The following is a 23,614-nucleotide window of genomic DNA, read 5'->3' as shown; positions in this document are numbered from 1 at the left end:
AAAACATTACGGGATGGTCGTGGGATCAAATGAACGGCAAAATTCGTTTTTGGAGACACATTTCTTTTGGTATAGTTCCGATGTCGTTGTCTTATTTGTTACGAAAACTTTCGTTATTTTGCCACAGCGGCAAATGCCCTGCCAAATCATAAATTTTCTTGCAAATTTGTCGGCAAAAACAAATTTAAATTTGGCTGGAACATCCCCCCGAGCCGTTGCCAAGTAAAATTTTCGAACTGGGATTTGCCCGAAGTCAGCCTTGACATAGGTTTCATCGTCCATCAGAAGACACCCGTCGAGCTTGGTCAGCACCTGGTCATATAGTTTCCGAGCACAAATTTTGACCACACTATTCTGTTTGATGGTCCGATTTGGCTGTTTGCTAGCTCGATACGACTTGATTCATACCCGGAGTCAAGTTCTCCTCACGGTACTATGGGCAGCACCGAATTTTCTGGCCAAATCACGGTCCGACAGATTAGGATTCCTCTTAATCGTCTTCAAAATCTTACCACGCAGTTTCCGGTCGACAGTTCCACTCCGACGATTGGCTTGAGGCTTCCGAATCGTCGTCAATGTTTCCTTATACCGTTTGATAATTGATGCGTTTGAGCCGTGCATTACGAGAAGAACGGCCGGGATACAAGCCAAGACATGATAAAGTTATTCTCCTGCATGACAACGCACGGCCTCATGTCGCAAAAGTCGTGGAAAAATATTTGGAAACTCTCAAGTGGAACCTTTTCCCGCACCCACAATATTCTCCTTACATTGCTCCTTCTGATTACTGGTTGTTCCGATGGATGCAGCACGATCCCTCCGGTCATTGGTTTACTTCTGTCGCAGAAATCGAAAATTGGCATAAAGGCCATCGTCCAGATATCATGCGCGCGGGTGGTTTAAGGAAATTTTCGATGGAAACTTTGAAAAATTTGCCAAAACCAAAAACATACAAACCTTTGAAAAGCTCATATTTATCTGCAGGGCATAAATGGCTGAAAAATTCGGCGAATAGCTTTGAAAAATGAGTGTTTTTGTGATCTTTCACAATTATCTGGAAAAATAATGCGATGATATAATTTTTTTTCAAATAAACCTTATTATGGCTACAAAGATTACATTCGGACACATTTTTGGAAAACCTTTTACGCTTTTCATAGAAAATCAACGAATTTAAAAAAATCGGTTATATGGAATTCGTTGATTTTCATGGAAAGCGTGAAAAGGTTTTCCAAAAATGTGTCCGAATGTGATTCTTGTAGCCAGCATAAGGTTTATTTGAAAGGTAAAAAATAATACCATCGAATTACTTTTTCAAATAATTGTGAAATATCACAAAACAAACTCATTTTTTCAAAGCTATTTTTGATAAGACTCGGAAAGTCCTTCGAATTTTTCAGCGAATTTTTCGATGGAAAATTTGCCAAAACCAAAAACATACAGACGTTTGAAAAACTTTTATCTATCTGCAGGGCAAAACTGGCTGAAAAGTTCGGAGGATTTTCCGAGTGTTATAAAAAATAACTCTGAAAAATGAGTGTTTTTGTGATCTTTCACAATTATTACACACATTCAAACTGAAGCGGATTTTCTTCAGATCACTGAAAACTGATCTTATTCTGTGTAAAACTTAGAAAACTTTACAAAACTAACGTTATTCCGTTTATAAATTGAATTAGCATCGTTGCGAAATAATTTGTTAGTACTTCTAAATCGTCAAAATGGAACAAAATCGGTTATCTGAAATTCGTTAATTTTCCATGACAAGCGTGGAAAGCTTTTTCAAAAATGTATCTGAATGTAATCCTTGCAGCCAGAAAAAAGTTTTTTCGAGAACAAATTATCATGTTATCGCATTATTTTTCCAAATAATTGTGAAAGATCACAAAAACACGCATTTTTCAGAGCTTTTCGACAATTGAAGAAAGATCAGAGTACTGTTTTTTTTTTTGAGAGCTATTTTTGGTGACACTCGGAAAATCCTCCAAATTTTTCAGCCACTTTTCCCCTGCAGATAGATAAAATGTTTTCAAAGGTCTGTATGCTTTTGGTTTTGGCAAATTTTAATGATTTCCATCGAAAATTTCCTAAAACCACCCGCGCGCATGGTTCTCGGACGATGGCCTTAAACTTGGATCACCTCGAAAGACGAGACATTTTTTCGAGATGGAATTCGAAAATTGCCTGAGAGCAGGCGCGTACACAGGGGGGGGGGGGGGGGTTTAGGGGTTCAAACCCCCCCCCCCCCCCCATGGGAAACGTTGTGATATAAATTGTACATGTGTTGATTTATCACCATGTTCTAAAACCCCCCCCGAAAATTTTCTCTGGCTACGCGCCTGCCTGAGAGGTGGGAAAAAATAATAACTAACGATGGACGATACTTTGATTAATCTCCAATTTCCTTTTATTTTGAAATAAATTCATTTTTGGCCCCAGAAAAATGAACCAGATTAATTTGTACTCCAAATATATATGTATTTAACTCGCTCAAAACAGTTCCAAAGCAACAGTCGATGTGATCGGATGCGTATTTACGTTTCTTTTAACATTTGTCCAGTCGAGCGTTTTAATCCATTCTCAAGGTCATTTTGCTCTCTCTGTGTGCTAGCGAGTGTTAGTATCAATAGGCACAGTTGGCCAGTGCCGGGTGCTATTGTGATATCACTGTATATTGTGATCTGGTGAAGCAAAAAAACGCGGTTACTGGCGCCGGTTTGTCGACGGATTAACAAAAGAAACATCGATGAGCACTCTTTGGAACACAGCCCGACGAATGCGCAACAAAAACACCACAAACGAAAGCGAGGAATATTCTAACCGCTGGATATTCGATTTCGCTAAAAAAGTATGCCCAGACTCTGCTCCGGACCAGAGAATCTCCCGTGCCGCGACGTCAAATGCAAATGAAATACCGTTTTCGATGGTCGAGTTCTCACTTGCGCTTTTATCGTGTAACAATAAATCTCCGGGGTTAGACAAAATCAAATTCAACTTGTTGAAAAATTTGCCTGACTCTGCCAAAAAGCGCTTATTGAATTTATTCAATAGGCTTCTTGAGGATAATATTGTCCCACATGACTGGAGACAAGTAAGAGTTATCAACGATTTTGTTTTAGGCTTTGTTAAGACGTAAAGCCGCCTTGAGCTAGTTTTAACATGATCAGTATCTAACGGGGAAACAGATTGGAAAACCGACATGTGAACACAATGATGTAATGAAAACCGCGAAAATGTTACCGCAGAGACGGGACTCGAACCCGTAGCTAACTCCTAACCGGGGAAATTGTTTTACCAATTAAACTACCCTGCATATGAAAACACATGAAGAGAAAGTCCAATTGATTGGACGAAACTAAGCATGCTTCGCTCTACTTAGCCACTACGGTATTCACTTACAGTCCCGTATCGACGGAAACAAATTCAACAGAAACACATACAATGATCACGAGTCTATTTCTACCCATCTGCTCTTGCCGCACGATACTGATTTGAGACTTTTGTTTTTGTCTATTTCGCTATCTACGGGATAACACACGATAGTTTCATCCATCGATTTAATGGATCTCCACTAGTGTGTGGTAGCAGCAGTGACGATTGTGTGATCTCAAACACAATGGTAAAGGTAGACAAACCTTTTATTGTCCTTCAACGATTTTGTTTCCCGTCTCTGCGGTAACATTTTCGCGGTTTTCATTACATCATTGTGTTCACATGTCGGTTTTCCAATCTGTTTCCCCGTTAGATACTGATCATGTTAAGAGTTATCGCCATTCAAAAACCAGGAAAACCAGCCTCCGATCACAATTCGTATCGGCCGATTGCTGTGCTTTCCTGTATCCGGAAATTGTTCGAAAAAATGATTCTGTTTCGTCTAGACAATTGGGTCGAGACTAATGGCTTACTTTCAGATACACAATTTGGTTTCCGCAGGGGCAAAGGAACGAACGATTGTCTTGCGTTGCTCTCAACAGAAATTCAAATGGCATTTGCTAGTAAAGAACAAATGGCGTCAGTTTTCCTAGACATTAAGGGGGCTTTTGACTCAGTTTCTTTAAATATCCTATCTGAGAAGCTGCATCAGCCTGGTCTTTCGCCAGTTTTGAACAACTTTTTACATTATCTATTGTCTGAGAAACACATGTATTTCGCGCATGGTGATTTGTCGACAATACGATTCAGCTACATGGGTCTTCCTCAGGGCTCATGCTTAAGCCCCCTTCTATACAATTTTTACGTAAACAACACTGATGAATGTATTAATACATCTTGCACACTAAGACAACTTGCCGATGACAGCGTTGTGTCTATTATAGGACCCAAAGCTGCCGATCTCCAAGGACCACTACAAGATACCCTCGACAACTTGTCGACATGGGCTCTTCAAATGGGTATCGAGTTCTCTACGGAGAAAACTGAGCTGGTTGTATTTTCAAGGAAGCGAGAACCAGCACAACTACAGCTTCAACTAGGGGGTGGAACCATTGCTCAGGTCTTCACATTTAAATATCTCGGGGTCTGGTTCGACGCCAAAGGCACCTGGGGATGTCACATTAGGTATCTGAAACAAAAATGCTAGCAGAGAATCAATTTTCTTCGTACAATAACCGGAACATGGTGGGGTGCCCACCCAGGAGACCTGATCAGGCTTTACCAAACAACGATATTGTCCGTAATGGAATATTGATGCTTCTGCTTCCGATCCGCCGCGAACACCCATTTCATTAAACTGGAAAGAATTCAGTATCGTTGTTTGCGTATTGCCTTAGGTTGCATGCAGTCGACTCACACGATGAGTCTCGAAGTGCTCGCGGGCGTCTTACCGTTGAAAAATCGATTCTGGGATCTCTCATATCGATTGCTTATCCGATGCGATATCTTGAATCCGATGGTGATTGAAAACTTCGAAAGGCTGGTCGAGCTCAATTCTCAGACCCGTTTTATGTCCTTGTATTTTGATTACATGGCTCAAAATATTAATCTTTCTTCGTTTGTTTCCAACCGTGCACATTTCTTGGATACTTCTAATTCTACTGTGTTTTTCGACACATCCATGAAAGAAGAGATTCATGGAATTCCGGATCACATACGCCCTCAAGTGGCCCCTAATATTTTTTATAATAAACTTAGAACAGTCAACTGTGAAAAAGTGTTTTACACTGACGGATCAAACATCAACGAGTCCACAGGCTTCGGTATCTTCAATCAGAACATCACCGCTTCGTACAAACTCAGTGATCCGGCTTCAGTCTACGTCGCAGAATTAGTTGCTATTCAGTACACCCTCGAGATCATTGAAACCTTGCCCAAAGACCATTACTTCATTGTCACGGACAGTCTAAGCTCAATAGAAGCTCTCCGGGCAATGAAGCCAGGAAAGTATCCCCCATATTTCCTGGGGAAAATACGGGAACACCTGAGAACTTTATCTGGACGGTCTTATTCAATATCGTTAGTCTGCGTCCCTTCGCATTGTTCCATTTCGGGCAATGAAAAGGCAGACTTATTGGCTAAGGTGGGAGCATTAGAAGGTGATATTTATGAAAGACCAATCTGCTTCAATGAATTTTTCAGTATTTCTCGTCAAAAAACTCTCGAAAGTTGGCAAACTTCATGGACGGATGACGAACTGGGACGATGGCTACACTCCATTATCCCTAAGGTATCGACGAAACCTTGGTTCAGGGGGATGAACGTGAGTCGCGATTTCATTCGTGTTATGTCGCGGCTCATGTCAAATCACTATACATTCAACGCACATCTCCGGCGTATTGGGCTCGTGGAGAGCAATCTTTGCACCTGTGGCGACGGTTACCAGGACATCGAGCATGTCGTGTGGTCGTGCGTAGAGTATCGTGTCGCCAGGTCGAAGCTACTGGAATCCCTTAGGGCCCGAGGTAGACCGCCTGAGGTTCCGGTTCGGGATGTGTTGGCGAGTCGGGATAGTTCATACATGCTTCTCATATACCAATTCCTTAAACACATTCATATACAAGTGTAATCTATTATACCTTGCAGAGAAAGTTCCTCCCATTCCTCGACGATATTTTAACTATGGCTAAGAATAATCTCCAACTGCAGGTTCGACACTAACATCCGCCCGATTCTATCGACCCCTCGTCCTGTCCACCATCTTCATTGGAACTAACTAGATCTTTTTGTTGTCACTAACTTTTCTGTCCTCCCTTTCCCCGTCTCTTCACCATCTCGTTGTCAACTAATTAGAACTCTGTCGTTTTCTAGGCATTTCGTTCCCATATCCCCTTTTTACCCCGTTTTTCTACAATATTTACTAGTCTATGTCTCTTTTATTCTCTTCCGTAACATAACCATCAACCCCAATGGAAGACCGCTCCAATCGATGACCAGCATGCGGGCCACCCGCCGGATCTTCGTAGCCTGGGGGTGTTTTCCGCGGACCCATACGGACCAAAGGATGCGGCCAGCATAAATATTTACCAACGTCATCTGGAAGACTCACGCTATATTCAGTTCATCGACCACTGCGGATTGCCAGCTGTAGGCTGGATTCTCGAGAATAGACAATTTCAACACCAATATTACAGTTTTATGTTAGTAGTTAACTAAAATTAGAAAAAGCCGGCATCTTAGAGCTTAAGCAGTGTGCCTGAAAAATTATATTATATTATTGAATAAAAAAAACTCGCTCAAACTTTGGAAAAAAAATTCCGAGCCCCAGAAATCCGAGTTTCATATACTATTCGATTCAGCTCAATGAACTGAGCAAATGATGTGTATATATGTGTGTATGAGTGTCTGTATGTGTGTTGTTAACAAAAAGATCGAGATCTCTGAGATGACTGGGCCGATTTTGATCAAACCAATCTCTTCTTTACCCAAAACACACATTTATTAAAATTAAAATTAATCGTGTAATCACACACACTGGTGTATTTTTCATGTAATGAATACTTCAAATCATGTAAATTTCTACTTGCTTATGGATACTTTTGACAGCTTTATGGAGATTCTACAGGGTCCGCCATGTAACTTTTTTTAAAAAAACATGCAATAAAACACAAACGGTTCATCCGATTTCAAAATTTATTTTTTCATATTGAAGTACAATCCTTCCGGTTAATTGTGGAATATAATTTCATTCAAATGGCTGCCTCGGTTGGCCTTGCAGTACGCCATACGGTCGGTCCAGTTTTTTAGTACATTTTCGATTGTATGCAGCTATGGCATTTTCGATTGTATGTAGCTATGGCTGCACGAATGTTGTCCTTTAAGGTGAAATGTAGCGTCATAAAATGCGCGCAAAAATTTATCCGCTTCAGTTGAACGAACCGTCGCACAAAGCGTACCAAGAAAAACGGCCACATAGAAACAAGAACTTTTTTCAATGATTGAGCGCAGTGGGTTTACCTCTCGTTATATTGGCTTGTAAAAAAGACGGGACGTGATGGATTTTAGAATTCTTCACACTTTGAATATATGCTGATTCAATCATCATTGTTAGTGATTACTCTTACACTAGAGCTATAAATCATGAGTAATTATGAATGATTAACATGAGGTTATATGTATATGTATTGACTAACTTGCTAACCATGTATATGCCTGATTTTAGTAGCAAGCATCGATTCTCCTTCAAAAGAACGGTTGAAGACAAGAGAACATTCAAGTATTTTCGATATCTTTGCCAGTCGTTCACCAGGCCCTTCCCGCCGATGAGATAGAATTTACGTAAAAGTATTCACCATTAACTTTTTTTCGGAAGCGACTTTCGGAATTGTATAGCATGATGAGTCTAGAAATGTCTGTTTCAACGATAACGAACCGAAGACCAAACAGCCTCTGGCCTCCGGTGCCAGAAATCATCAATAGTTTAATAATTTCTTAGATTACATTATTGGAATACATTGCAATTATAACTAATAGTTCATCATACCATGCAGTTAAAATTATTTAGTGAATCTTTTCTCAAGCACATATTTGGGGCACGAAATTGAATATAAAGTTATTTCGTAGTTCCTTATTATTCAATCGATTTTGAAAGCAAAATCAAGCGTTGATTCATTGTATTCATAATAATTGAAAAACCAATGAATTCCAATAAGTTTTCCATGCTGACTGGCTCGAAGCTGGCCCTCAATGTTTATCACATTGTTTGTATAAATGACAGCTACTTAGAAAATAAACGATTTCTTACAATACTCATTTTATTGTATTCAAGTCGTTTTTATTTCAACACAAAACCCAATGCTGCATAAATTCGCGTCATTATTTTATATCTATTTTTTGCTCACGATATAATGCCACCGTGCCCACCGTGCATTTCTCACACCACCTCAATACGAAACAGCAGCGCGCAAGCAATAAAAAAAATGCAGAAAAGTTTATGAAAACTTTTTCAATTTTCGGTTGTTTTCGCTAAAATTTTATAATTTTGAGTTGCATTTTCAGATTCTTTGTGAAATTCAGCTACAAATACTACTTTTCAGTTCTAAAATCATCCCCGTGGGACGGAACAGTGACCGTTTATACATTTCAAAAACCAATTACGGCTCGGCAAAGCAAAATTTCAAAATTCTAAGAATACTTAGTTATGATAAATTTGATTTCGAAAACTTAAGTGTTTTTGGTTTTTCGAAAATCGGTCTAGTTTTTAAATAATTGATCAAAAACGCGATTTTCGCATTCCACTACATTTCACCTTAAGGCTTGAATTGTCTCTGGCTTGTCCACATAACACTTATCTTTGACAGCCCACCAAAGATAATAGTCTAACGGCGTCAAATCACAGCTACGAGGCGGCTAAACGACATCAGAATTTCGACTGATAATTCGATCTTCGAAGACTGTACGCAGAAGATCGATCGTAGCGTTGGCTGTGTGGCACGGAGCGCCGTCTTGTTGGAACCGAATGGTGTCCAAGTCTTCCTCTTCAAGTAACGGGAAGAACCAATCGCTAATCATGGCGCGGTAGCGCTCGCCATTGACCGTGGTGGCGGCTCCTGCCTCATTTTTGAAGAAAAATGGCCCAATGATGCCGCCAGACCTAAATCCTCACCAAATCGTCACTCTCTGAGGATGCATCGGCTTCTCCGGGTTTTCCGTCCCCCAGATGCGACAATTTCGCTTATTAACATACCCGCCGAGATGAAAATGTACCTCATTCGAGAAGATGATTTTTTGGCAAACACATTCCGCAGTATTAGCATGATTTTCAAAGTAAAACTGCACTATTTTCACGTGTTCCTCAAGCGTATACACAACCATTTTCGTTCAGCGGAAGGATAAAACTAAGTTTCTGTCAAATCAGAAGTGACATTAAGGTTACCAATGTCGAAATAACCGCTAGTTAAAAAAAAAGTTACATGGCGGACTCTGTACATAATTTGCTAAATTTCCAGTTAACTCACATGTACTTTTTTTCACGATTTTAAGTGGAACAGTATTGGCGCAAGACATACGTCAAAGTTCAATGCGTTTTTTGTTTGCGCTTCAGAGGGTGTCATTTTGAAGCTTTCATGACTGTAGAAGAATTTTTGTTTGCTATTGTTCCCTTCTTTTGATATAATCTACGTTGTCATTAACCCTTAATTGCATGATTCTTCAAAAACAGCCGGAACATTTTTTTTTCGATAGTTTAAGTTGTCCAGAACACGGGAAAAATACGAAAAAAATCCCACGACAAAACTACCCTCTACTACTACTACTACTACTACTACGACAAAACTACCCCCTACCAGTGATGGTGATTGCCGATAATTTGACAGAAGCTGCTCGATATTTCTCTACATTGTATACAACTTTTTCAATCCGGCAGAAGATGCTACAAGAACTCGTGTCGTGAACCGTGAGAGAATTTTTCTACATTTCTTCGCTCCACTTCATACTCTGAGTATTTCACGACCCTAAAAAATTACAGTCTGATAATGATCGGTGCTGTACGGAATTAACCAAGAGAGAATCGCAAGTTGACAATTATCGCAGGAAATCGAATCGATGATTCGACTTGATGATTCTCATACTAGCTCTTGTGTGGATCATTCATAGACACAACTTAGATATACATAAGTTATATGCACATAGTTGGAATAAGCGGCAATAGTAAAATGATTCTATTGCAATTATCAACTGCCAGTATAGAATCGGATCGCGAAACGAAAATAAGCGACCGTTTGTTGCTTCAGAGAGAATCCTAACAGCAGCGTGCTAACTCGTGATGCTCAGACTGGTCATCGAGAGAAATTCGCTCTCGCACTGGAATCCATTCTATGTTAAATGAACCATGCCGGTTTTTGTTGCTGCGATGATGCACTGATTGAATCGTGTGAAAAGTTGTTAGAGAGCGTTATTAGATACTATAAAACTCACCCTTGCCCCCTACTACTACTACTACTACTACTACTACTACTACTACTACTTCAGGGGTGACCAAACAGTCTGTCCCATGAAGATGAATGAAGATCACGAAAATCAAGTATTTTTAAATTATTTATTAGTATGGTAAGCTTCAAACAACCAAAAAAATTTTTCAAGTTATTTCATAAGTATAAGGAGTGTATCGAAAATAAGCTATCCACATACATTTGTGTTGTACGCATGCATTTGTGATAGCTTTTTATGCTCAGATCACAGCATGCTGTGCGTTTGGCTGTCAGCTTTCGTTTGTTAACTTGGTTGTGCGGTTGAAATTCTGCATTTTCAAAATGTTGCGTATTGAAAAGGAAGTGAAAATTAAGGTTCTGGGCACACGAAGGGTATTACTATGCGAAAATTGGCGAAGCGGTTTAGAATTCATCATGCCAGTGTTAAAACCATCATTAATAAGTTTGGGGAACACTATTCTTAGGATGAGCTACTAGAAAGAGGCAGAAAATCCGGTTCCTGCAACCCGAAACTGGACCAGAAAGTGGTATCTCTAATCATGAAGAACAAATCAATGTCAATACGTGATTTGGCCAAAAAAGCAGGAACGAGTGTCGGAAAGATCCAGCGTATCAAATCTATGAAAATCTCGAAAAAAAAGTGTAAAACAGAAGAAGCGAGCAGCAACAAGCACCCGGAAATTGTATTCGCCTCTTTTGCAGGGTCGTCCGGATGCATGCGTTTTGATGGACGATGAGACTTATGTAAAAGAGGACTTAAAAACCCTTCCAGATCCTCAATACTTTACTGTCGTCGTTGGGGAGGATGTGAGCGATGCGGACAGGTCGATTCAAGTGGAAAAATTCGGTCGAAAGATACTGGTATGACAAGCAATATGTTCCTGTGTTTTGAAGTCAACCATTTTTTACACTACCGGAACTATAAATGCAGAAATCTATCGATGTGAGTGTCTCCCGAAGAGATTACTGCTTTTATATTAGAAGCATAGTACACCTCCACTGTTTTGGTCGGATTTAGCGTCGGCTCACTATGCCAAAGCCACTCTCAATTGGCTTGCGGAAAAGGGAATACATTTCGTTGAGAAAAATATCAATCCACCAAATTACCCTCAGTTTCGACCCTTCGAACGTTACTGGCAATCGTGAAGAGGGTCTTCAAGAAGACTGGTAAGACAGCTGGGAACATGCAGGAGTTCAAAAAAATTTGGTCTGAAGCGTCCAAAAAATGCGATGCAACACTTGTCCGGAACTTGATGAAGAGCGTTCGATCAAAAGTTCGAAAACTCGTGAAGGAATAACATAAATTTCATCCGGTTTTCATTATGATCAAGTTTAAACTCGTACAAGAAAGCATCGATTTTTAGTTTGAATAAAATATCGTTTTTTATCGTAATTTCAAAGAAAAATTTGTGGATAGCTTATTTTCGATACACTCCTTATAGCGCTTCTGGATTTTTTGAAAAAAGTAGGAATCAGCTGTGTACGAAATTCTCGTTCGGTGTCAGGTAGATGCCGCTAACTCCTCTCGATATGAAGGGAATTCCATGAATTTTTTTGTGAGTTGAGAATACGCCCCAAATGCGGAACATCATGCAATCCGTGAAAAATATACATTACAACGCTTTGTAGAATTTTTTGTAATGTGTTTCCTATATTTGAGACTCAATGCAATTAAGGGTTTAGAAGTGAATCAAACATTTTCTTTTCATACGTTGATTCACCATCATATTCAGTAAATATGTGGAAAAGTTCCTAACAACGTTTGAAAACTTACCGAAAACAAACTTATTTGGAATTTTCAACGTAAAAAAAGTTTTCCCTATCAAACTCAGTATTTGCAGGAGGAGAAGTCGCTTCAACATCCAAGGTGGCGACTGCCGGTATATCGATATTCGTTACAAATCATCAGAATATGAGTATTTTTGGAACGGGTTTGATGAGTAGATGTCGGAAAACGATGCTTGAGGTGGTTTTGGATTCCAAGATGGCAACTTCCGGTCAATACAAATGTATATAGCGACGATTCAAAAAACAGAAAAATTTTCCAATGTTTGACTCAAAACTATTTCAATTTGTAGGTTATGTTAGTTAATGGCCACTCTAACCGACATCGGCTGCACCGGTTCCGAAAGTTCCGGAAATAGTGGTCAAAAACTTTAAAACATAACTCGGAGATCACAAACCCGATTTTCACAAACTTGATTGAAGTTTAATTGAAAGGTCTTATGGCCCCATAAGTTGCCATCGAATTTCATACGGATCCGACTTCCGGTTCCAGAACTACAGAGAGAAATGTGTTAAAAATTGCAATCCATCTTTCAGAGCGACAATCCAAAAAATAGAAAAAACCTTCTACATTTATTTCATAACTGTTAACTAATTGAAAAGGTTGTGTTGATTTATTCCCAAACAAAATTTCTGTTTTTTACTCTAGTTTTGAATAAAATTTGTTGAATGAGTCCTCTAGAGATATATATGAAAATATGAGTAATATGAGGAAATTTCATCATTACATTACTAAGTGGATCAAAATAGGGTTTTTGCATAAAAAAACACGTGAGAAAGGAGCATACAGATCTATCTCATAATTAGTATTTTCGCTAACAATATTTCTGATATGATATCATCCTCTGGTGCAACTATTGAGTTCATATTTCATTACTCTGTGCACATGCATATACTCCCAGTCCCATGTCCCTGCTTCCAATCAGTCAAAACGAATGACCAAAAACCAGCCGATATAGCGAGTAAAGCGAACTAATTGTAACGCATTCTGGCTGGCTTTCATCATTTCAGGTCGGCCTCAACCATCGGTCAAGTGGCTTATCAACGGTATCCTGGTGGATGAACAGTACGAGCATAATTCCGGCGACGTAATCGAAAATCGGCTTCTCTGGGCGGCGATTCAACGGTCCGATCTGAACTCGATATTTACCTGCCAGGCAACCAATACCCAGCTGGCGGAACCGAAAGAGAGCAGCTACGTGCTGGATTTACATTGTAAGTATAAAGTGACCATAGTTTCGGGTTAAATTTAACCTGATGCGATGGGTTAGGGTTATTTTTGATGAATATTTGTTTCGTCCTATATTTTGTTTCCGGACATTGCAATTCTGTATATTTTTGTAAGACGATCCCATTTGGTTTGGTATTGATAAAGGATTACGTACCACATTTGCAAATAGATAACACAATATATTCGCTCCAGTCCATTGACAAGGGATCCTTTTAACGCAAATGGGCGTAGAATACATTCATTCCAAAATATTAAACATTCATCTTTTCCCACACTTTATAGTTCATCAACTTCGTTTGTCCAGTTTCAGAGCGTGTTATCCCGTTTGACCACCCTCAAACCTCGTAGTGTTATGGAACATGCGGAAAATGCTACCCATCATGTGTTTGTTACGGTTCAAATATAATCCTTCGACTAGTATTCATTTGAAGGGATACTCTCTGGACTGCCGGCATTTGCCAGGCTGGGTCAAATTGGGGCGCGCATGAAGTTCTGCTTGTTTGAGCAGCAGCTCGAACAATGGATTTAACTAACAGCTTAAAATAAGAAGCTTAGGTTACCAATGATTGTCACATTTTGCCGAAACATTATGTGAATGTGCACAGAAGCGATGCGCTTATGGCGCGGCATTAGTTTAATTATGATTTCATCTCAATGTTCATGTTCGGTTCGGAAATATTACAAGTACTTTGGATTCCAAAATACAACCAATATAGAGCTCACATAATTCAATGCGATGGTGCGAAATATCCCGACCATGTGCATTCCAGGTGATGACACATTTCTTATTTAATTATATTGACCTTCTTGTTATTGACGTGTGCACTGTCCGCATCAACCTCACAGGAATTCTAGTTGCACTCACACCATCGACCTGTCAACCGGAAGAAGTTACTATCGACATGAAGTTCTGAAAAACGTTGTTAACAACGACTTCACCAACTCGCATGGACATGCATAATGCAAGTAAGCAACTTCATTCTCCACTGACCACAGGAAGCATCGACTTCAACCCCGAAGGGACAATGCGCCTTTCGAGCTAATAAACGTGTCTGCCGACGACTTCAAGTTGATCTGCTTCTGAAAGTGAAATGTAGTACATAGTAAGGGAAACTAGTCTTGTGCAGACTTAATCCCTTTGGGTACAGCAGCCAGGCAGGCAGTATGGATCACAGAGCAGACAGTAAGCAGTAGGGCTGAAAAAGCATTCCCGGGATGACAACATCCACAAACCGCCCACATGTTCTGTGGCTCAAGATATTCTCAAACCACCGAGGACAGCTGCTGAAATGCTTCTGTTTACATTTATTGTTTATTATCAACATTACCGTCGTCAGCCTGCGCACGGAGGGGCAGAAAGCTTGGCTATTGAAACACAAATGTACAACATGGTTACAACCATTACGGATAATAGTCCCGTTTTCACTTACAGTAATGTAGTCAACGATGATAGTACGTAATGATACTTATAAAATTCCACATATTGTGCAGGAAACAAATATCGCTGTTGTAATGATGGAAAATGTTTTCAAGAAAAAAAATCGCATGTACCAAAGGATCCGAACTGATGAACATGAATTTCAGCACATTTTACTGCTCCATACATCAGTGGAAAACATTTTAGTTCACTTCTTGTAAGTCTGGCAGATCAATACGATTTTCAGTTTGGTTACTGTGGGAATGAGTCCCTGGGCTTCGGATGATGAGCCTAAGGGCGCTTCCCCCAATGGAGGGACAATGGATGGAGGTGGGTTTCAATTTACACTTCTTACAAACCCAGTCAGACCATACTGAGTTCGATAGTTTGTGTTTTTTGTGGTTTCGAATTGAACTCACATCAAGGTGTAGCAATCGACCAGAAACCGATATCATTGCACTCGATGTTCAATGGGAAACAGTAATGCCAATTTCCGGTTGGAATTGACTGAAGGCGCATCAAATAGACAATTGGTCGTTAGGTACTTTAAAACAAGCCGCCCAATTTCTGAAATTGACACTTGATACGGTTGGAATAAACCTCAATTTAACACTTCAGCTCTGAACTGATTAAGTAAGATTGAACGTTCATCAGGAATAGGGGAAAACTATTATCCTTCGAATCTTAAAGGAATATTCGCATTTTTCCGAATCGACTCGGTTCTGGTACGAATGCTGATACACTTCACGAAAAGACTTCAACTTTCTGTCTTTCTCTATAAAGACTGTCCCAGAAAATATGGACGCAACCAAAAACCGCTTCCATTTCGCAATGGTTCAGAATCTATCAGAATTTCAGCACATTTTACTGCTCCATACATCAGTGGAAAACATTTTAGTTCACTTCTTGTAAGTCTGGCAGATCAATACGATTTTCAGTTTGGTTACTGTGGGAATGAGTCCCTGGGCTTCGGATGATGAGCCTAAGGGCGCTTCCCCCAATGGAGGGACAATGGATGGAGGTGGGTTTCAATTTACACTTCTTACAAACCCAGTCAGACCATACTGAGTTCGATAGTTTGTGTTTTTTGTGGTTTCGAATTGAACTCACATCAAGGTGTAGCAATCGACCAGAAACCGATATCATTGCACTCGATGTTCAATGGGAAACAGTAATGCCAATTTCCGGTTGGAATTGACTGAAGGCGCATCAAATAGACAATTGGTCGTTAGGTACTTTAAAACAAGCCGCCCAATTTCTGAAATTGACACTTGATACGGTTGGAATAAACCTCAATTTAACACTTCAGCTCTGAACTGATTAAGTAAGATTGAACGTTCATCAGGAATAGGGGAAAACTATTATCCTTCGAATCTTAAAGGAATATTCGCATTTTTCCGAATCGACTCGGTTCTGGTACGAATGCTGATACACTTCACGAAAAGACTTCAACTTTCTGTCTTTCTCTATAAAGACTGTCCCAGAAAATATGGACGCAACCAAAAACCGCTTCCATTTCGCAATGGTTCAGAATCTATCAATTTTTATTGCTGCGTTCTGTTGTTTACACTCTTCTCTAACCACCTATGCAGTTGTTTATTCGTTTTCATTAGTTTGTTTCGAAATGCGTGGACTTTCAGCAGAACAACGTCGAAAAATTGTGTACAAATGGTGCACAGAACGCGGGCTGTCACTAAGAAAGATAACAAAAATGGAAGGAGTAAGAGAAAAAGCCGTGCGAAATGCAATAAGGAATTGAGGATAAACCGAAAACAGGTCGAATAAAAAGTCCTGCTAACCCTCTGCTGGATAAACGTATACTGAAGGCGTTCGAGCAAAAGAAGGAGGTTTCAGTTCGGGATGTGGCCAAAAAAGTGGGCACTTCGAAGTCAAATGTTCTTCGTGCTGAAGAACGTTTGAATCTTCGAACCTATGAGAAGCTGAAACAACCAAAACGTAGTCCGAAACAAGAAGCATCGATCAGGCCGAGGGTTCGAAAGCTGTACAATACGATTCTTGCTGGAAATTTGAACTGCATAATCATGGACGACGAAACTAACGTGAAACTCGATTACAAATCCTTGCCGGGACCACAATATTATACGGTGCGAGAAGGGTCAGTGTTAAACCAGTCCGAGACATCGATTGAAGTCGAAAAATTTGATAAGAAAGCTATGGTCTGGCAAGCAGTTTGTAGCTGCGATAAGATTTCGAAACCCTTCATCACCACTGCTTCAATGAACAGCGAAATATACATCAAGGAATGTTTACAAAAACGACTTCTACCCATGATTCGAAGCCACAAGGATCCTGTTGTCTTCTGGCGAGATCTTGCTTCTTGCCACTACTCGAAATCAACGGTAGAATGGTATACTACCAAAAATGTCACTTTCATACCAAAAAAAACATGAATCCACCAAATTGCCCACAACTTCGACCAATTGAGGAATTTTGGGCATTAACGAAGGCCCTTAGGAAACATGTCTCGGCAGCCGAAACCATTCAACAGTTCGAAAAAGATTGGATTCGGATACCCATTATGTTATATTCTATTCGACTCAGCTCGACGGGATCGGAATGTGTGTTTGTGTGCGTGCACCTTTCAAAGATTTTTTATGGCTCAATTTTCTCGGAGATGACAGAACCAATTTTTACAAACTTTGACTCGTTCGAAAACTACTACACCCAAACCTTCATTTACTTAATAATCGGGACTTCGTAAATCGAGTTATGACGTAAAAAAAGTTTACGTTATTGGGAATTTTCAACGTAAAAAAAGTAACGTTATTTGGAATTTACAATGTAAAAAAAGTTTACGTTATTTGGAATTTTCAACGTAAAAAAAGATTTCGTTATTTGGAATTTTCAACGCACAAAAAAGTTACGTTGTTTGGAATTTCCAAAGTATAAAAAGTTTTCCCTACGTATGTATATTATTGAATATGTATAATATACTGGATAACTATGGAACAAAAATTATTAGTATTTGTAGGAAAAGGATGTTCTATGTCGCATCAATCTCCAAGATGGCGACTTCCGGTTCATCGATATTCGTTACAAACCATCAGAATATGGGTATTTCCGGAACGGGTTTGATGAGTATATGTTGGAAAACGATGTTTGAGGAGGTTCTGAATTCCAAGATGGTGACTTCCGGTTTATTGATGTTCCTTGGAAACCCTTGCAATATGAGTGTTTTCGGAACTGGTTTGATGAGTATATGTTGGAAAACATGTCTGACATGACATGTCGACTTCCGGTTTATTGATAATCCTTGAAAACCTTTAAAATATGGGTATTTTTAGAATGGGTTTGATAAGTACATGTTTAAAAACAATGTTTGAGGTGGTTCTAAATTCCAAGATGGTGACTTCCGGTTTATTGATATTCCTTGGAAACATCTACAATATGGGTATTTTCGGAAATTGTAGGGGGTTTGAGGAATATTTTAAGATGTTTTCAGGAATGCCAATATACCGGAAGTCGTAATCTTGGAATTCAGATACATTTCAAACATCGTTTTCCCGTTTCGAAAATACCCATATTGTGAAGGTTTTCAAGGAATACCAATAAACCGAAAGCCGCCATCTTGGAATTCAGAACCACCTAATACATCGTTTTCCGACATCCACTCAACAAACCTGTTTCAAAAATATCCATATTATAAGGGTTTTCAAGGAATATCAATAAACCAGAAGTCGCCATCTTGGAATTCAGAACCACGTAAAACATCATTTTCCAGAATCTACTCTTTAAACCCTTTTCCAAAAATACCCATATTGTAGTTTCCATGGAATATAAATGAGCCAGAAATCGCTTTCGATGTATGCCAAAATCCCTTTTTACGAAGTAGGTTCGTAAAAAAAGTATACGTTATTTGGGATTTATTTCGTAAAATAAGATAACGTTATTTGGGATTGTGTTCGTGAAAAGAGTTACGTAAAAAGAGGTAACCTAAAATAGTTTACGTAAACGAAGGTTTGAGTGTATTAGGCCATTGATCAATGGCTGCCACTTCTGGTTCCGGACTAAAATCTCATATTACGAGAACTTAATTTACGCGAATTTAACTTACGCACCTTTTTTTACGCGTTCGCGTAAAAAAGTCTTTGAATAATGAAGGAAAATTTTATTTATACGTATATAAAACAATTCAATATACTTCAGTGAATTGAATATTATGAAATGTCGTAATGTGCATTGTTTGTTTGGATTAATATAATCTAGTCAAAGTTGTGGGTATCCAATATTTCAGAAACAGAGTAAGTAAGCAATATGTAGATACATGACTATGAGCAGCATTGAAAAATTATAGATGAGCTTTGGATTGCTCGTTCAGATCTCAAGACCTGTTTTCACAGTAATTCTTGGATGACTGAGAACATTCCTAAAACAGATCAAAATAGATACATAAGCAGTATGTAGCTTTTCGACTATGAACAGCATTGAAAATTTATTCATAATCTGTTGATTGCTCGTGTAAATCTTGAATACCTGTTTTCAGTTGTTGGATGACTGAGAACATACCTGAAACAGCTTTGTTTTTTACCGCTCAATTTTCGCAGAGATCGCTGAACCGATTTTAATAAAAGTAAACTCGATTGAAAGCTTCTGTTCTATTCTTAATCAAGTTCAATGACCAAACTACGGTCACTTCTGGTTATGGAGATGTAACGGTAAAAGTGACTCAAACGACAAAACGTTCTTTTTCGCCCTTTTTCTCTCTACTGGCTGACCTAGCTTTGACCTACTTGAGAAAACATATTAAGTCGTGGGTCAAGTTCGAAGTGACTGTCACTTCAAATTCCCGAAATATAACGCAGCTCCGTTCAATTTTTTTATGTAGATGACAAAACGCGTCATTTCTCTCCACTCAATATTCTTGTAAATGGCTAGAGTTGCCACCTGCAATGGCCTCGCCCATCATCCTAGAAGGTGATGGCTGTCGGACTGCCGGACTTTAAAAAAATCTTCCGGGCTGCAGTGCGACAAATGGCTCCTGAAGATTCATATGATTTAACCCGTACATCTTTGTATCACAAGCAAGCATCCACAAACTACACGCAATGTTTGATATATTTTCGTTCCTATCGTTCGCTCGATAAAGATATATGATAAAACATAAAAACATTTCATTTGTCGTTGCTCTTGTAGCTATTTTTTTAATAACTAATTATTGGAATATGAGTTAAAATTAAATTATTAAGATTCAAATTGGGTGTTCAGCCACAAGTGGTGACTTTTCAGCCCTATTATATATATGATTTGGTTGATACCATGAGGACATCATTTGATTCCGCAATTCTGAGATTTTTGTGTAGGGAAAATTCTAAACCTACTTGTATTGTGTAATGGGGAAAAGGAACTTATATACTAACTTACTAACTAATACAGAGAGCGAATCGATTCAATTGAAGATTGCATCGATTTTTGTCGGAATTTGCTTATAATATTATGTGACATTACATCTAATGGTTCTATATTTGTGAGTCTGTGTAACTCATTTGTACTAAACCAGGGAGGACGCTTCAAAATCATTTTCAGAATTTTATCCTGAATCCTTTGAATCGTTTTCTTCCTGGTGGAACAACAACTCGACCAAATTGGTACTGCATAAAGCATGGCTGGTCTGAAAATTTGTTTATAAATTAACAATTTGTTTTTCGGACAAATTTTAGAATTTCTGTTTATAAGAGGATATAAACATTTAATATATTTATTACACTTTGCCTGGATTCCTTCAATGTGATCCTTGAAAGTGAGTTTTTTGTCATACGTTAAACCTAAGTATTTAGCTTGATTAGACCATGTCAATTCCAAGCCATTCAATTTGAGAATGTGATTATTGTTTGGTTTAAGAAAAGAAGCTCTTGGCTTATGAGGAAAGATAATTAATTGCATTTTTGCTGCATTTGGTTTAATTTTCCATTTTGACAGATAATCACTGAAAATATTTAAACTTCTTTGTAGGCGACTGCAGATCACTCTAAGATTTCTACCTGTGGCTAACAGACTTGTGTCGTCACAGAATAGCGATTTCTGACAACCAACCAATATTATACAAGATTGGAGCTACGCTCGAACCCTGCGGAACACCGGCTCGTAAGGGTAGCAATTCAGATTTACAATTCTGATAGCTAACCTGAAGAGTACGATCAGTTAAATAATTTTGAATCATTTTGATCAAATATATAGGAAACTGGAAATAAGACATTTTTGCTATTAAACTTTTGCCAAACACTGTCGAATGCTTTTTCTATGTCTAGAAGAGCAACTCCAGTGGATAACCCAGAAGATTTATTTGCTTTTATCATGTTCGTAACTCTTACAAGTTGATGAGTAGTTGAATGTTCATGACGAAATCCAAACTGCTCTGGTAAAAAAAATCGAATTCTCATTTATATGAGACATCATTCTCAACAAGATAATTTTTTCAAAAAGTTTACTGATAGAAAAAAGTAAGCTAATTGGTCGATAACTTGATGTTTCTGCTGGGTTTTTATCAGTTTTGAGGATAGGAATTACTTTAGCGTTTTTACATCTTTTTGGCAAGTAAGCTAATGAAAAACACTTGTTGAAAATTTTAACCAGGAGTCTCAAGGCAACATCGGGAAGATTTTTAATAAGAATATTAAAAATTCCATCATTACCAGGAGCCTTCATGTTTTTGAGTTTCCTAATAATTGATTTAATTTCATCAAAATTCGTCTCAATAATGTCTTCGTGTGATAACACTTGGGTTGAAATATGCTCATATTTCAGTGAGACTTCATTTTCAATAGGACTCACAACGTTTAAATTTAAATTGTGTACACTCTCGAACTGCTGAGCAAGTTTTTGAGCTTTTTCGCCATTTGTAAGAAGTATTTGGTTTCCTTCCTTGAGAGCAGGAATTGGTTTCTGAGGTTTCTTAAGAACCTTAGAAAGATTCCAGAAAGGTTTAGAATATGGTTTAATTTGTTCAACTTCTTTAGCGAAATTTTCATTTCGCAAAAGAGTAAATCTATGTTTAATTTCTTTTTGTAAATCCTTAACTATGTTTTTCATAGCAGGATCACGAGAACGTTGATATTGTCGTCGACGAACATTCTCCAACCGAATGAGCAGTTGAAGATTGTCATCGATGATAGGAGAATTTAATTTAGTTTGAGCTTTGGGAACTGAAAGATTTCTAGCTTCGATAATGTAATGATTCAAATTATCAATTGCTGTGTCGATGTCCGCAGAATTTTCTAAAATAATTTCATGATCCACATGATTTTCAATGTGAGATCTGTAATCCAACCAATTAGCTCTATGATAGTTGAATATAGAACTAATTGGATCAACTATAGCTTCGTTGGAAAGTCTGAATGTTACAGGAAGATGATCTGAGTCAAAGTCAGCATGTTTAATCGGTTCATTACAAATGTGAATTTGATCTGTTAGAATCTCTTGTAGCTATGTTTTTCGGTTTTTAACGATATCAAACAAACTAGAGATTATGAGAGGAGAAAGAATATGAAATTATAGAGCCATAGTACTCAAGGAAGAGCAAGGATGTGAAGAAAACGATTGAGCCATTTCCGAGAAAATTGAGTGAAATTTTTTATCGCACACGCATTTGTTGATCTCGACGAACTGATCCGAATGGTACATGGGTATTATGTTCATCCAGCATTTATTACTATAAGTAGTTTGAATCAATATAATTATGGAATTGTTTCAACTCGAAAGTGCTGCCATCTTTGTCATCATCTGATGTAAAAAGTCATGGCATTACATTCCTCTTTTGGAATTTGGCCTTTCTGTTGCAACAGACTTCGCAGCCGATTCTTAGTGTACAGAATCATTGCATGGCAAGGACAATAGATCCTACTGACACTAAGAATCCTTCCAGGTCAGGGCTCGAACATACGACAACTGGCTTGTAACCCCAACGTCCTATGCATTGAACCGCCAACCCGGGATGATCATCTGATATACATATGTCATATTCGAACGATTATGTTGCCTAGAATGAGCCGTGCTAAAATCGATCCGAGACAAAATGTCATGGAATAGGATACTGTACACAGTCTTTTTGTACTTAGAAACAATTGCATGTAACAGTATTGAAAGTCGTGTTACAAGCATCGCTTTATCATATAGCACCCGAAACTTCTATTGCTGGAACAGGGGAAAAAGTCGCTTGCACAAAAATATCAATATCTCAGTTGAAAATGAACCGATTTCAACAAACTATTGCTCATTGGAAAGTTATTGCCGGGTGAATTCTAAGTCTAAAAATATATTTTGTTTACAATTACAATTGTTACAGATATTGTCAAAAAACTGAAAATTTTGACATAAAACTTTGTATATCTCAAAAAGTAAACATCCGATCTCAAAACCAGAGTCAATAGCGTTCAGAGTGATGGGGAGACCTTTAATTTGCGGCTAGTTCGATCAAAATCGGTCCAATCATCCCGGAGATCTCGACCTCTTTGTTGACAGCACACATACACATTCGTACATTTGCTCAGTTCGTCGAGCTGAATCGATTGGTATATGACACTTATCCCTCCGGACCTCGGAAAAATTTTCTAAAGTTTGAGCGAATTCTATGCCTTTTTTTTATATTTAAAAAAACAGGTAAAAAGGTAAAAAATGTTTCAATGAGACTGTGTCTATGATAAAAAATAACGCATTTTCATACTACTAGGTGGATTAAGAATAGGTTTTTCGAATTTTAAAAGGGGGTTTGAAAAATTGTTCATACAGCGAATATTTGTTTGTAATTACGAGAGTTAATAGTGACTACAGATATAAATGAATGTCAAGATTTTTTCTTTCAAACTT

At 38.5% G+C, this 23,614-nt stretch overlaps 1 protein-coding gene across 1 annotated transcript in view; it reads left to right on the top strand.

Moving 5' to 3' along the window:
- LOC131427758 (CD166 antigen-like) overlaps positions 1-23,614 on the top strand; it is a 1,130,565-nt gene that overhangs the window by 960,109 nt on the left and 146,842 nt on the right. Inside the window, exon 7 of the mRNA XM_058591222.1 lies at positions 13,158-13,361. Within this exon, the coding sequence (XP_058447205.1) occupies positions 13,158-13,361 (204 nt within the window). The remainder of the gene's footprint in view (positions 1-13,157; positions 13,362-23,614) is intronic.

This window comes from Malaya genurostris, chromosome 2, assembly GCF_030247185.1.
Source record: "Malaya genurostris strain Urasoe2022 chromosome 2, Malgen_1.1, whole genome shotgun sequence".
NCBI classification, from domain to species: Eukaryota; Metazoa; Arthropoda; class Insecta; order Diptera; family Culicidae; genus Malaya; species Malaya genurostris.
The sequence above is the reverse complement of the archived record's forward strand: the minus strand, read 5'-3'. Positions and strand labels throughout refer to the sequence as shown.